The sequence below is a fragment of the Neopsephotus bourkii genome, unplaced genomic scaffold (assembly GCF_033783945.1).
Source record: "Neopsephotus bourkii isolate Nb327-2 ecotype Australia unplaced genomic scaffold, CSIRO-AGI_Nbou_v1 NB_272, whole genome shotgun sequence".
In the NCBI taxonomy this organism is placed as follows: domain Eukaryota; kingdom Metazoa; phylum Chordata; class Aves; order Psittaciformes; family Psittacidae; genus Neopsephotus; species Neopsephotus bourkii.
The window spans coordinates 258,527-270,695 of NW_026900781.1; the positions used below are offsets into that span (position 1 = coordinate 258,527).

Consider the following 12,169-nt stretch of genomic DNA (forward strand, 5'->3'; position numbering starts at 1 on the left):
CACCCTCCAGGGTGCGGGTCCCTTGCATCTTGCCCTGGGGTGGAGGGTCATTGCCTGCATCACCCTCCGGAGTGGGGGGACCTCTCTGTCACCCCCAGAGTAGGGGGAAACCCTTTATGATCCCCTGGGGTGAAGAATGCCCTGTGTTGCCCCTCAGGTTGGAGACCCCTTTGTCACCCTCTGTGCTTGAGAACCCCTTTGTGTGTGACCCTCCCGGGCTGGGAGCCCAGTGCATGACACCCGGGATGGGGGAGACCCCTTCATCGCCCCTCGGGATGGGGGGGGTGCCCTGTTACCCCCGGGGAGGGAGGGACCTTCCTGCTGAGCCCTCCCCCATAGCCGGTCACCCGGCCCCGCCGCTGCTGGCAGGGATACGGGCCGGGCCCGCTCTGCAGCTGACGAGGGGGGGGCCCAGCACGGCCCGGGGGGGCTCCTGCGGTGCCGGGCCCGGCCCCGCGCCCCCCGCCCGTGCTCGCTGGGGGGCGGCGGCGGGTGGAGCCGCCGCGGGAGGGGCGGGGGCGGCCGCAGACCGGCAGCGGCAGCGGCTGCGCCGCGACAGCGGGAGCGGAGCCGGGGATGGGGCCGGGGACGGGGCGAGCGATGGGGCTGCGCTGACCGGTGGCTCCGCGGCACCGGCAAGTGCGGGGAGGGGAGGGGAGGGGCCGGTCCTGCCTTGCCCGTCTCTCCCGCTCACCCAGCCCGGCTTCGCCTTCCCCTCGCTCCCATCCCCTCTCTTCCATCCCCTCCTCGCCATCCCCCGTCTGCCATCTGCTGCCTCCCAACCATCCCCTGCCCACCCTGCCCACAGCACCCTGAGCCCAGCGTGGCGATGGGGCGACCGGGGGGCTGAGGGCGGTGGGGAGCGCGGGGGCCCAGTGGCAGGATGAGGTCGGGCTCAGAGGGCAGCGGGGAGGGCGAGGGGTTCTCCAGCCTGCGGGCCTTCGCCCACAGCTCCTCGCTGCACGGCATCAGCCACGTCTTCGCCTACGGGGCCGTGTCGCTGCGCCGCGTGCTGTGGGGCGCTTTCTTCCTGGGCTCGCTGGGGCTGCTGCTGCTGGTGTGCGCCGAGCGCGTCGCCTACTTCCTCACCTACCCCCACGTCACCAAGCTGGACGAGGTGGCTGCCCACAACCTCACCTTCCCGGCCATCACCATCTGCAACCTCAACGAGTTCCGCTTCTCCAAGATCACCCGCAACGACATGTACCACGTGGGCGAGCTGCTGGCGCTGCTCAACGACCGCTACGAGATCAGCAACCCGCAGCTGGCCGAGCCCCACGTCCTGGCTGCCCTGCGTGACAAGGCCAACTTCAAGAACTTCAAGGCGAAGCCCTTCAGCATGGCCGAGTTCTACAACCGCACGGGCCACGACCTCTCCGACATGCTGCTGCAGTGCTCCTTCCGCGGCGTCAACTGCACCGCACGCAACTTCACCGTGGTGAGTGCCGATCGCGGCGCCTGGGTGGAGGGGACCACGCACGGATGCGGGTGTCCTGCTAAGGTAGGGCACTGGTGCTGCCGGGGCTGCCACAGTGCCCATGGGTGTGCCCACGACCCCCCTGCCAGCCCATCTGGCCACCGGCGGCACACCAGCCCCTGCCCGCCTCCCCACGTGCTGTGGCAGGCCGGCTGCCAGCCAGGGGTGTCACCGCCCCATGCTCACTGCAGGGGTGCCAGGCTGCTGGGAACGGTGCCCAGGCAGGAGCCATGCTGTGCTGGAGGCCTGCGCCGGGCTGGGTGGCTCTGCCTGCGAGCACCCACTTGGGAATGGGGTGCGGGTGGGTGCGGGATGCTCATGGGTTCAGCCCATGGCCCTGCTGCACCTGTGCCAGCCCCAGACAACCATGTGGGTATGGGCAGGGGTCCCCCAGCAGCCACCCAGCCATGGTGCTGTCCCCAGCATTCCCAACTGCTCCTGGGGGCTGCGCCTGTTCTGCTCCGATCACCAGTGCCTGTGTCCTCTCGACACCCCTGCTGTGCCGCAGCAGTGTGCCAGTGAGGTTCCACAGCACCAAACTGTGTCCCCTGGGCTGCGGAAAGCTGCCAGAGCATGGTGGGGGGAGCAGCACTGCCATATCCCTGTGCGGGTGTGGGCAGCAGGGTGGCCAAAGGAGGAGGTACCTTCCCTGCCCCATGCAGCACTGGATGGGCACAGGGACCCCTGACCCCGCACTCGGCTCCCTCCGGCAAACCTCATCCATGGGCACCCCGTGCCGGGGCTGCCTGGGCAGTGAGGGACAGGCAGGGAGGTGGTGCAGTCCGGCTGTTGGTGCAGGCAGGACGGGCACGTCCTTCGCGCTGCAGCAGCGCTGGGAAGCAGCGTGCTGTGGGAGCTGTGCCGCCTGCGCCCGCCGCGCACGGCTCTGCTCGGTCCCCGGCCCCGGCACAACCGCAGTTACCACCTCTTGGTGCGCAAAATCAGTTTTCCATGGGAAAATTAATTCCTCGGTTGAAAAGCATTCCTTGGGCACCGGCCCCATGGGCCCTTTGCCGGAGCAGCTCTGCTGGTGCCCCTGCAGTTGAGGGGTGCGACAGCGGTGTGAGGGTTGCAGGTCCCCAATGGGGCACAGCGCAGCTTGCTGCAGCCTGAGAGCCAGCGCCTCTCTGGGGAGTGTGAGTGAACCATTCCCTGCCCCGGGGTTGCACTGGTGCCCGTCTCCATTCCCGTGCCCATGACCCACATCCTGCGCTGCTCCGGATGCCCCCGGGGTTATGGATGCCCACATGTGCCACATGGCAGGATGGGGGGAGAAACTTCTACCTGAGCAGCCGCGGCCCCCCCGGGAGGCCCAGCCCTGCCTCCGGCTGCTGGCACTGCAACTGTGCCGGTGAAAGGGATGGAGCTAATGCCAGGGGTTAGCCAGGGATTATGACCCGCTGCCCCGGGACTCGGCGCTGAGCCGGCAGCTCCCGGCACCACGTCCTGTCCCGTGGCACTGGGCTCTGGGGCTGCGCACAGGGCCTCAGCCACGGGGTCCCTGGTGTTGGATGTGGGGGGTGCGTCTGTGCCCTCAGTTGTGCCCCCCGGTGCTTGCAGGGATGGGGCAGGCTGGGAGCCCAGGAGCAAGGGGTACTCAGGGACAGGAGGGTTCTGGGTATGGGGATGGGATCTATAGGGAGCAGGGACAAAAGGACCCTGATGGTGGGATACCCCACATGTGGGGAGCAGGATGGCTGGCAGTGCTGCAGCTGTGTTCCTGTCCCCATCATGTCCTTCCTCTGGTCCCCTCCACCGCTAGCCACCGGCCCACAGCACATCCCTGTGCCGGGCAGCCGTTGCCATGGCAGTCGCCCCCCCCTTCCTCCTTGGACAGCACGTTGCCATGGCAGCAGCTCCCCTTTTTGGGAGCAATCCGTTGCCACAGCAGCATCCCCCCCCCTTCCATGGGGCAAGATGGGTGGGACACCACACCCGGTGGGGACACCCCATAGCAGGTGGGCCATGACCCCATGGGGCAGTTATGGGTCCCCCTGTTTTCACCCCAGGTCATGGGTCAGTGATAGGACTAGGGGCCATGGCTGCAGCCCCCCCCCGACACTGCACATCAAGGAAGTCCCTCTGTGAAGTAGAGGCATGGGATGGCTCTGCCCCAGGGTGTGGGGGAAGGCCACAGGCAGTGGGGGTCTGGTTATGGGGTTGGAAATGCCCCATACATACCTGGAGGAGAAGGGGGGGTGCAGCTCAGGGTCGCTCACCTCAGGGTCATGCTGGAGGGCTCTGGGTGCTGATGGTGGTGGGGGGTTTGGGCTCTGAGGTCCTCAGCTGTGGTTGGTCCCTTGCTATGGGCATTGGTCCCTGGGCACTTTTGAGTGCTGAAGTCCATGGCTGTGGATGCTGGGATCTCTGCCTGTAGGTGCTGGTGTCTGTGGCTATGGGTGCTGGTCCCTGTCTGTGGGTGCCGGTACCTGGTGGCTCTGGTGCGGGGCAGGCCCTTGTGTCCCGCTGGGATGACGGTGTGGATGACGCCCTCTCCTGCTGTGGCTAAGCCAACCCCGGTCCTGGCTCTCACCCTCGCCGCTCACGTGTCCCCCGGCACCCCATGTCCCCGCTGCCGAGCTGAAACCCAATCCCCCTGCAGAGCAGCAGCAGGGATGTCAGGACAGGCCGCCATGGCTGCGGAGCCGCCGGGTCCCACCTTCACATCCTTTGCCCGCTCCTGCACCCTGCACGGGCTGGGGCGCATCTTTGTGCCGGGGGCGCCGGCACCGCGACGCCTGCTCTGGGCCGGAGCCTTCCTGGCCTCGCTGGGCACCTTCCTGCTGCAGGCGGGGCAGCGGGTCCGGCACTACGCCGCGTACCCCCGCATCACGGCGCTGGACGAGGCTCAGAGCCGCGTGCTCGCTTTCCCTGCCGTCACCCTCTGCAACTACAACCGCATCCGGCGCTCCCAGCTCACCCTCAACGACCTGTTCTGGCTGGGGGGGGACCTGCTGGCCGTGGGGACCGAGGACATCCCCCGCTACCTGCACGCACTGGGGCGGACCCCGAGCCTCGAGGGCTTCTTCCCCAGCAAGAGCTACGACCTGGGCGCCTTCTACCAGCGCGCCGGGCACCCCATCCATGAGATGCTGCTGCGCTGCCGCTTCCGCGGCCGGGACTGCGGCCCCGAGAACTTCACCACCGTGAGTGCTGCTGCCATGGCCATGGCCACACCACGGCTGGCTCTGCCCTGCGCAGGGCTTGGGCAGGACCCCAGGGATGAGCAGGTTTCGGGGCCATGGGATGCGCAGACCGCGGTGTGGGTGGCTGTGGGGTTGCACAAGCTGTGGGGCAATGGGTTGTGTGCGCTCTGTGGGGCCACGGGGTGCACAGTCTTTGGGGCTATGGATTGTGGCTGTGGCATGGTTGGCTGTGGGGCAGTGGTGGGAAGAGGGCACCGTGCCTGCCCACCCTACTGTCCCCTACCCCCAGGGGCTTGGAGAAGCTGCCCCAGTGGGGCTCCTCTTGCCCACAGTGCATCTTCTGTGGGAAGATGTGGGGCCATAGTGGTGATGTGGAGTCACTGGGGATGTGGGGCTGAAGCTGCACTGCAGGCTTGGGGGGGTGATGGTTGGAGCGTGCAGCTCTCAGCCCTGCTCCCCAGTGGAGAATCCTGAAGGGTGTTGGGCCTGGCAAAGCCGATGACACTGTGCTGGAGCAGGGACAGCAGTGTCTGCCCCACAGCTCAATCCACAGCCCCATGCTGGTCCCAAATGGGAAGGGATGGATGTGCCAGCTCCTTCCCTGCACATGGACTTGAGGGGGTGCTGGGGTTCTGCACCGGGCTTTGCCTTGGGACTGGGCTGGATCCCTGGGTGCTGCACCCCACTCCAGTCCGGTGGGTGTGGGGCAGAGGCCCCAGCCCCTCTCCCCAGCATCCCAATGGTGGCCCCATGGCGGACGCTGAGTCCCCAGCCGTGTCCCCACAGATCTTCACACGCCTGGGCAAGTGCTACACCTTCAACTCGGGGGGCCCTGGCCGGGAGGTGCTGACCACGCTGCAGGGCGGTGCGGGGAACGGCCTGGAGCTGATGCTCAACGTGCAGCAGGAGGAATACCTGCCCGTCTGGGGGGACACGGGTGAGGGACCCCCCAGCCCTGCCCGCGGCCCTGCCGCCGCCCCGCGCTCCTGACGCCCGCCCTGCCTTGCAGACGAGACCTCCTACGAGGCGGGGGTGAAGGTGCAGATCCACAGCCAGGAGGAGCCCCCCTTCATTGACCAGCTGGGCTTCGGCGTGGCGCCCGGCTTCCAGACCTTCGTGTCCTGCCAGCAGCAGCGGGTATCCCATGCATGGCAATGGCACAGCCACCCCGGGGCTCGGGCAGTGCCCGCACGGCCGCAGCCGTCCCCACTGGACATCCTATGCTGAGCTGTGCCACGTGGTGGGTACCACACCACCGGTGCAGCACCGTGGCACAGTGTGGGGCAGCCCCATGGTGCTGCTGCAGGCACTGGCTTCCGCGGTGACCCCCCCATCTCCTGCTGAACAGACCGTCAGCAGGGGCGGCACCCAGCCCACGCAGCCAGACACCTAAATTTAGGTGCCTGGAGTGGGTGTCTCCATGTGTGCCGGCGCTCGCAGTGCAGGTGGCTGGGAATGTGGCCCTTGGCACCAGTGGGTGCTGCTGCCTCACCAAGCACGCACCCGAACCCACACCAGCCATGGCATATCTCTGCTGCCCACCACGGGGACCACTGGGGTCGAGTCTGGTGCCGTGTACCAGCCCTCACCTGCATCCTTCCCTCCCACTGGGTGATGAAACCCATCCTGGTGCCCAGCAAAGAGGGGCAGGGCAGGGAGCGGGATGAGCCCCAAGCGCTGGCTGCATGGGATAAGCTCTTCCCAATGGACGGGCACCACAGCGGGTGGGACACTGGGGACGCCCTGGACACCGTGTTTTCCTTAGCCGAGGGCTGGCAGCTGGTGTACCTGCCCCCACCGTGGGGGGACTGCAAGGCCACCCCCATCGAGTCCGACTTCTTCACCAACTACAGCATCACCGCCTGCCGCCTGGACTGCGAGACCCGCTACCTGGCTGAGAACTGCAACTGCCGCATGGTGCACATGCCGGGTGAGCCCGGGGGGCGGCTGCTGCAGGGCCGGGGCGGTGGGGAGACCCTCCTGCCCCTGCGACCGCCGCCTTCCCCGCAGGCAACGCCAACGTCTGCACCCCGGAGCAGTACAAGGAGTGCGCTGACCCTGCACTGGGTACGTACCTTTGGGCACCCCGCATCCCGGGGCTGACCCCTGGGACCGACATCCGCTCACACCCCCAGCATCACCCCTTGGACCCCCCACCCCCTGCCAGGCTCCATCACTGCAAGCGCGGCACCAGTGTCCCTGTTCCCGTCCCATCCTGCTCAGACCCCACACGTGCTTGTCCCCCCGCCACCACCCGGGCTTTGGCCTCGGAGCACCACAACCCCACTTGGGCTGGTGTCATGGCCACACGGTCCCGGTGGTCCCCGTCCCACCCGCGTCCCCCCCAGACTTCCTGGTGAAGAAGGACAGCGACTACTGCGCCTGCCGCACGCCCTGCGCCATGGTGCGCTACGGCAAAGAGCTCTCCATGGTGAAGATCCCCAGCAAGGCCTCCGCCAGGTACCTGGCCAAGAAGTTCAACAAGACGGAGCAGTACATCGCGTGAGTGCCACCACCGCCGCGCTGGACTGCAGGCCCGGCAGCACGTGGCACAGCATGGCCTGACGGGGTCGTACGGCATGGCACGGCCGCAGGGCATGCCTCAGCAGACATGAACTGGCATGGCATGACAGCATCCCCGCCTCTGGAAGTGCTCCCAAACGGTGTAGGTGAGGCCCTCGGTGACATGGTTTAGTGGTGGACTTGGCAGGCCTGGGGTAACGCTTGGATCCGGTGGTCTTTTCCAACCCCAGTTGATCCTATGACTCAATTATGGTGTGATACAGCGCAGCACGGCCACGCTACATCCCCCAGCATGAATGAACCAGCACGGCACAACACGACAGCATGGCGCAGCAAAGCATGGCATGGCATGGCACAGCACAGCATGGCATAGAACATCTTTGTGCCAGCCCAGCGCAGGGCAGGGCAGACCCGTCTGCCTCACCCCACCATGGTGCAGTGCAGCCCCATAGCTGGGTTTGCGCCCTGATGGCACATCTGTCCGTCCATCCCAGACCCATGTGTCTCCCCCAGGGACAACGTCCTGGTGCTGGACATCTTCTTTGAGGCCCTGAACTATGAGATGATCGAGCAGAAGAAGGCGTACGAGGTGGCTGGGCTGCTGGGTGAGGGACTGGGGAGACTGGGGGCAGGTGTGTGTGTGGGGGGGGGGGGGTTCAGGGGGGCAGCCCCCCTCTAATGCCACCCCCCCGCCCAGGCGATATCGGGGGGCAGATGGGGCTCTTCATCGGCGCCAGCCTCCTCACCATCCTGGAGATCTTTGACTACCTGTATGAGGTGAGAACCCCCCGGCTCCCCCTGCCCCACACCTGCCCCACGGCCGGGAGCTCTGACCCACCTTCCCCAGGTCTTCCGGGACAAACTCCTCAGCTTCTACAAGGAGAAGAAGAAGACCCCCAGGAGCGACAGCAGCACCCTGGTAACCCCCCCACAGCCCCCCGACCCCCCTCCCCTGGCACAGCCGGCAAAGGGGGGGCCTCGCACCTCATCCCACCCATCTGCTGCTCGGCCTCATCCCGCCCGGGACCGGCACCATCTCCCGCTCGGACCCTGTGCACTCATTCGCTCCTCTCTGTCCGTCTGTCCATCCGCCCGTCTGTCCTGCACCCCACCGCCCGGCAGGAGCACCCAGCAGTCCCGGGCAGCCCCGCTGTCCCGCTCCCTCCGGGGCCCAGGTAGACATCCCAGCTCCACGCCAGGGAGAGACAGCATCCCTGAGCCCCAAACCTGGCACTGCCAGCATGGGGAGCCACGGGGCTGCCCCCCCAGGGAGGGTGAGGGGGGTCCCTGGCTGGGGCACAGCAAGGAGGATGCAACCCCCAAATTCCCATGCAGGTGGGCCCCGAGGGTCCGCACCCCCCTTCACTCCATCCCAGGCTTTTCTTGGCATCATCCCCAGAGCCGGTTATGGGGGTCACCCCCCTTGCCAGCTCCGCTCCCATCCTCATGCATCACTCCCCAGCACTGTGTCCCTGGGGTCTCCCTGCTCAGGGCCCCACACAGCCAGGCCGACCTGGCAAGGAGCCATCCCATCACCCCCACTGAGACGCTATAGGGCAAGAGGGACCCCGAGATATCGGGGGCCTGAGGGGTTGCACGGGGAGGGGGAATGGGGCAGAGCCAAACGCAGCGGGAGAAGGATGGCGGCTGCAGGATGATGGGGTGGGGGGAGTGACTGCGTGCTCCCCCGGTGCCCCCAACCACCCCTCCTGTCCCCAGGGCGCCTGTGCCCCCCTGCGCTGCCACGCGGACAGTCTCACCTTCGCCCCGAACGTGCTACCTCGTCACCCGGCTCTAGGCCCCTTCGAGGAGTTCGCCTGCTGACGGCCCGGCCCCGCACCCCCGGCTGGGACGGGGGACTGGGGGGGCCCCCACTGCCACTGGGGCACCCCATGGGGCTGCGGGGCTGGCTCCAGGCCCTAGGCTGCTCCCCCTCAAAGGGCTGGCAGGGGGCTGGGGTGGCGGGGCCCCCCCGGTCCTACTCCCATGAACCTGCATGTGCTGCTTGCGCCCGTGGCCCCCCTCCCTGCTGCGCTGTACATGCCAAGTCCTCTTGCTGTGCCCCCCACCCCATTAAAGACCTTCCCCAAGGCCTGGCTTGTGTGCTGCTGGGGGGTACACAGGGACAGGGTTGGTGGCGGGGGCGGTCCCCAGTGTCTCAGGAAGGAGAAGCAGGCGTTGGGAAGGGGGAAGCTCTTTATGGAGGTAACAAACACGCACAATCACCCACGTACAGCAGCACGGTAGAAAAGAAATGGGGTGTCCCCCACGGTTCCCAGGGGAGCTGGCACCCGGGACCCCCACCATGCCAGGGGTGGGGCTCAGAGGGAGCACAGAGAGAAGAGGTGAGGGGTCCCACCCCCCCCCCCACCCCGGGGTCCCCATGCCTGGTCCCAGAGGGTCCTGCCCCTCCACCATCACCATGGTCCCGCATCCCCGGGGGGACTCCATGCGCTTGGGGGCAGCCCCAGGGGTAGCCCCAGCCACACCATAGGGCTGGGCGGGCCACTCCAGCATCCCACAGCCGGGGCGGTGTTGAGTTAAAAACCTAATAAATACGGGGCAAGGGGAATGGGGGGCTGCATTTCTGGGGTGCCGGCACCTTGCTCCTCACCTCACATCCCCCCAGCTGCCTTGGGGGGCTGTCCCCTCCCCACCACTGCCGGGAGCGTGCTGGGAGCTGGGTGCTGCCCCCCACTCAGTGTGGGGCTGGGTGGGTGTCTGGAGTCCTTATGGGGGGCAGAAGTCTGTGAAGTAGGGGTGCTGGAGAGCTTCCTCTGCCGATATCCGCTGCACCGGGTTGCACTTCAACAGGTTCTGCGGGAAGAAGGTGAGGCTGGGGGGGTTGAACCACGGGCCCCACAGCCCCTCAGGGGGAGAGGGCAGCACCCCAAGAAGTGGGGTGCAGGCTCACCTGCAGCAGGTCCCGGCCGGTCGCGTTCAGCTTCGGCACCACATTGACCAGGGAGGTGGTGGCCGGGTACATGGGGTATGGCTGGGGATGGAGAGTTGAGACCCAGACCCCATCCCTGGCCCTAAGCCCCCCCAGCCTGCCCCTGCCTCACCTTGTAGTCGGGCAGTTTGGCCATGGCCGGCCACTGCTCCTCCGTGGGGGTTCCCAGCAGCGTGGGGACAACAGCGGTCAAGGGCCACCACTGCGGCCAGCGTGAGAGTCAGCCATCCCCAGCTCCCCCCAGCCTAACCCAGGCAGAGCCCCCCCCCTTCAATCCCCTGCACAGAAAAGGGGCTGCCCCCCTCCTGTGGCACTGGAAGGATATCGGAAGATCCTTTTCAGCTGGTCATCCACGTCATTCCCCGGGAACAGGGGCCGCCCCGCATTGGCCAGCTCTAGGAGCCAGAGAGGACATGGGTCCCGAGGCCGCACGGCCCCGGCAGCCCCCCACGCCGCAGCCCCCTGCGCCGGCACTACCTGCGAAGATGCAGCCGGCTGACCACATGTCGATGGAGGTGGAGTAGAGCTTGGCGCCGAAGAGCACGTCTGGGGGCCGATACCACAGCGTGACGACCTGTGCGGAGGGAGGGGGAGATGTAGGGCCGGCTGTGGGATGGAACCAAGCTCCCCTGGTAGGAGAAGGGGATGGGTACACCTTCCAGCTCACCTCTGCCGAGTAACAGCGCACAGGGATGCCAAAGGCCCGGGCCAGGCCAAAGTCAGCCAGTTTGAGCTCCCCATTCTGCGGTGAAAGCGCCATGTCAGCAGGACAGCAAAGGGGATGGCGCAGGGGACACCCTGTCCTGCTGCCCACCCTTTGGCAGCCGCTCCTCCTTCATCGCTTCCCGTTGACCAGAAACACGAGGGACAGGCAGAGCGGCAGATGGACAGACAGCACCAGCACCTCACACAGACACACCGCCCCAGCACTCACCCTGTTTATGAGCAGGTTCTGGGGTTTGAGGTCTCGGTGCAGGACGTTGCGGCTGTGGCAGAACGCGAGGCCCTTCAGCAGCTGGTACATGAACGACTGTGGAAAAGAGCACGGTCCTGAGTGGGACACATCAGCCCTGTCAGGCTAGCTCTTGTGACAGCTGGTGATGCTGCGACTGGGTCCCCAAGGGCTTCCAGAGCCCCCCTGGATGCACCTTGACGATCTCTGGGTCCAGGTCCCCATTGCAGCTGTCAAAATACTTCTTCAGGTCCTGGAGAAAGTGAGCAGAGCCGTGTTGGGGAGCTGCGGGGACTGGGAGCAGCGACCCCAACCTGGCCTTGGCACCACTGTGGCACCAGCACTCACCTGATCGCAGAACTCAAAGACCAGGGTGAGCTTCTTGTCACTGTGCAAGACGTCGTGGAGCCTGCAAGGGGAAGGGGGACCCTGAGGCTCCAGACCGGGGGAACCGAGCCCAGGCAGTGAGGGCAGGACTGGAGGGGACATGCAGGGCCAGAGAGGGGGAAGGATGCAGGACCACGGAGAGGGAGATGCAGGACTGGAGAAGGAGATGCAGGACCGGAGAGGGAAGGATGTGGGACCGGGGAGGGGGGGGGGACAGACCCCGCCACCCTCACAGTCCCCGTTACCTGACAATGTTCTTGTGCTTGAGCTCCTTGAGCAGGCAGATCTCCCGCAGCGCCGAGCTGGGCACTCCCTGCCGAGAGAGGGGAGTGATGGGGGGGAACCGGATTCGGTATCGGCTCCGGGTGCCGGTCCCCGATCCCCTCACCTCGTCGTCATCATCCAGCCGCACCCGCTTCAGCGCCACGATCTCGTGCGTCTCCCGGTTCTTGGCCTTGAACACGGTCCCGTAGGTGCCTGCGGGCGGGCGGACGGGTCATTGCCACGCCAGCCTCCGGCACCGGGCTCCGGGCTCCCGCACCCACCCGGGACCCCTGCACAGCCCGGCCCCGCCGCACCTTCCCCGATCTTCTCCAGCTTCTCGTATTTCTGCATCGCGCCGCGATCCGCTCCGGCCCCGCCGCTACGGCTCCGCTCCCCGCCTCGATCCCTGGAGCCGGTCCCGGTCCTGTCCCCGCCGCCGCCACACCTCCCGGCAGCCCCCGCGGCAG

General features: G+C 67.0%; 2 protein-coding genes across 3 annotated transcripts; one reads left to right on the forward strand and one right to left on the reverse strand.

Annotated features, from left to right (window-relative positions):
• Positions 1 to 517: 517 nt before the first annotated feature.
• Positions 518 to 9,237, forward strand: ASIC3 (acid sensing ion channel subunit 3). 2 transcript variants are annotated; one of them, XM_061346295.1, is made up of 11 exons: positions 519 to 1,438; positions 5,410 to 5,560; positions 5,633 to 5,760; positions 6,403 to 6,553; positions 6,634 to 6,690; positions 6,972 to 7,125; positions 7,660 to 7,751; positions 7,844 to 7,923; positions 7,994 to 8,065; positions 8,269 to 8,321; positions 8,866 to 9,237. In XM_061346295.1, the coding sequence occupies exons 1-11, from the start codon at positions 884 to 886 to the stop codon at positions 8,942 to 8,944; spliced, it is 1,572 nt and encodes a 523-aa protein (XP_061202279.1). In that variant the 5' UTR covers positions 519 to 883; the 3' UTR covers positions 8,945 to 9,237. The 2 variants fall into 2 exon arrangements, with proteins under 2 accessions (XP_061202280.1, XP_061202279.1); XM_061346296.1 differs by lacking the exon at positions 8,269 to 8,321 and having other exon boundaries at positions 518 to 1,438.
• Positions 9,238 to 9,324: 87 nt separating this feature from the next.
• Positions 9,325 to 12,108, reverse strand: CDK5 (cyclin dependent kinase 5). The gene is made up of 12 exons (XM_061346306.1): positions 12,017 to 12,108; positions 11,827 to 11,915; positions 11,684 to 11,751; positions 11,400 to 11,460; positions 11,248 to 11,304; positions 11,034 to 11,129; positions 10,767 to 10,841; positions 10,577 to 10,673; positions 10,425 to 10,494; positions 10,212 to 10,272; positions 10,061 to 10,141; positions 9,325 to 9,963 (listed from the first exon to the last, which is right to left on the reverse strand). Exons 1-12 carry the CDS (start codon positions 12,051 to 12,053, stop codon positions 9,877 to 9,879), a joined length of 879 nt encoding a protein of 292 aa, XP_061202290.1. The 5' UTR covers positions 12,054 to 12,108; the 3' UTR covers positions 9,325 to 9,876.
• Between the last annotated feature and the right edge of the window lie 61 nt (positions 12,109 to 12,169).

Coding starts and splice junctions, on each gene's coding strand:
- CDK5 (XM_061346306.1), bottom strand. CDS start 12,053: ATGCAGAAATACGAGAAGCTGGAGAAGATCGGGGAAG. Junction 11,461..11,683: donor AAGCACAAGAACATTGTCAG/GTAACGGGGACT, acceptor TTCCCCTTGCAG/GCTCCACGACGTCTTGCACA. Junction 10,495..10,576: donor AGCCGGCTGCATCTTCGCAG/GTAGTGCCGGCG, acceptor TCTGGCTCCTAG/AGCTGGCCAATGCGGGGCGG.
- ASIC3 (XM_061346295.1), top strand. CDS start 884: ATGAGGTCGGGCTCAGAGGGCAGCGGGGAGGGCGAGGGGTTCTCCAGC. Junction 5,561..5,632: donor GCCCGTCTGGGGGGACACGG/GTGAGGGACCCC, acceptor CCTGCCTTGCAG/ACGAGACCTCCTACGAGGCG. Junction 6,554..6,633: donor CCGCATGGTGCACATGCCGG/GTGAGCCCGGGG, acceptor CCTTCCCCGCAG/GCAACGCCAACGTCTGCACC.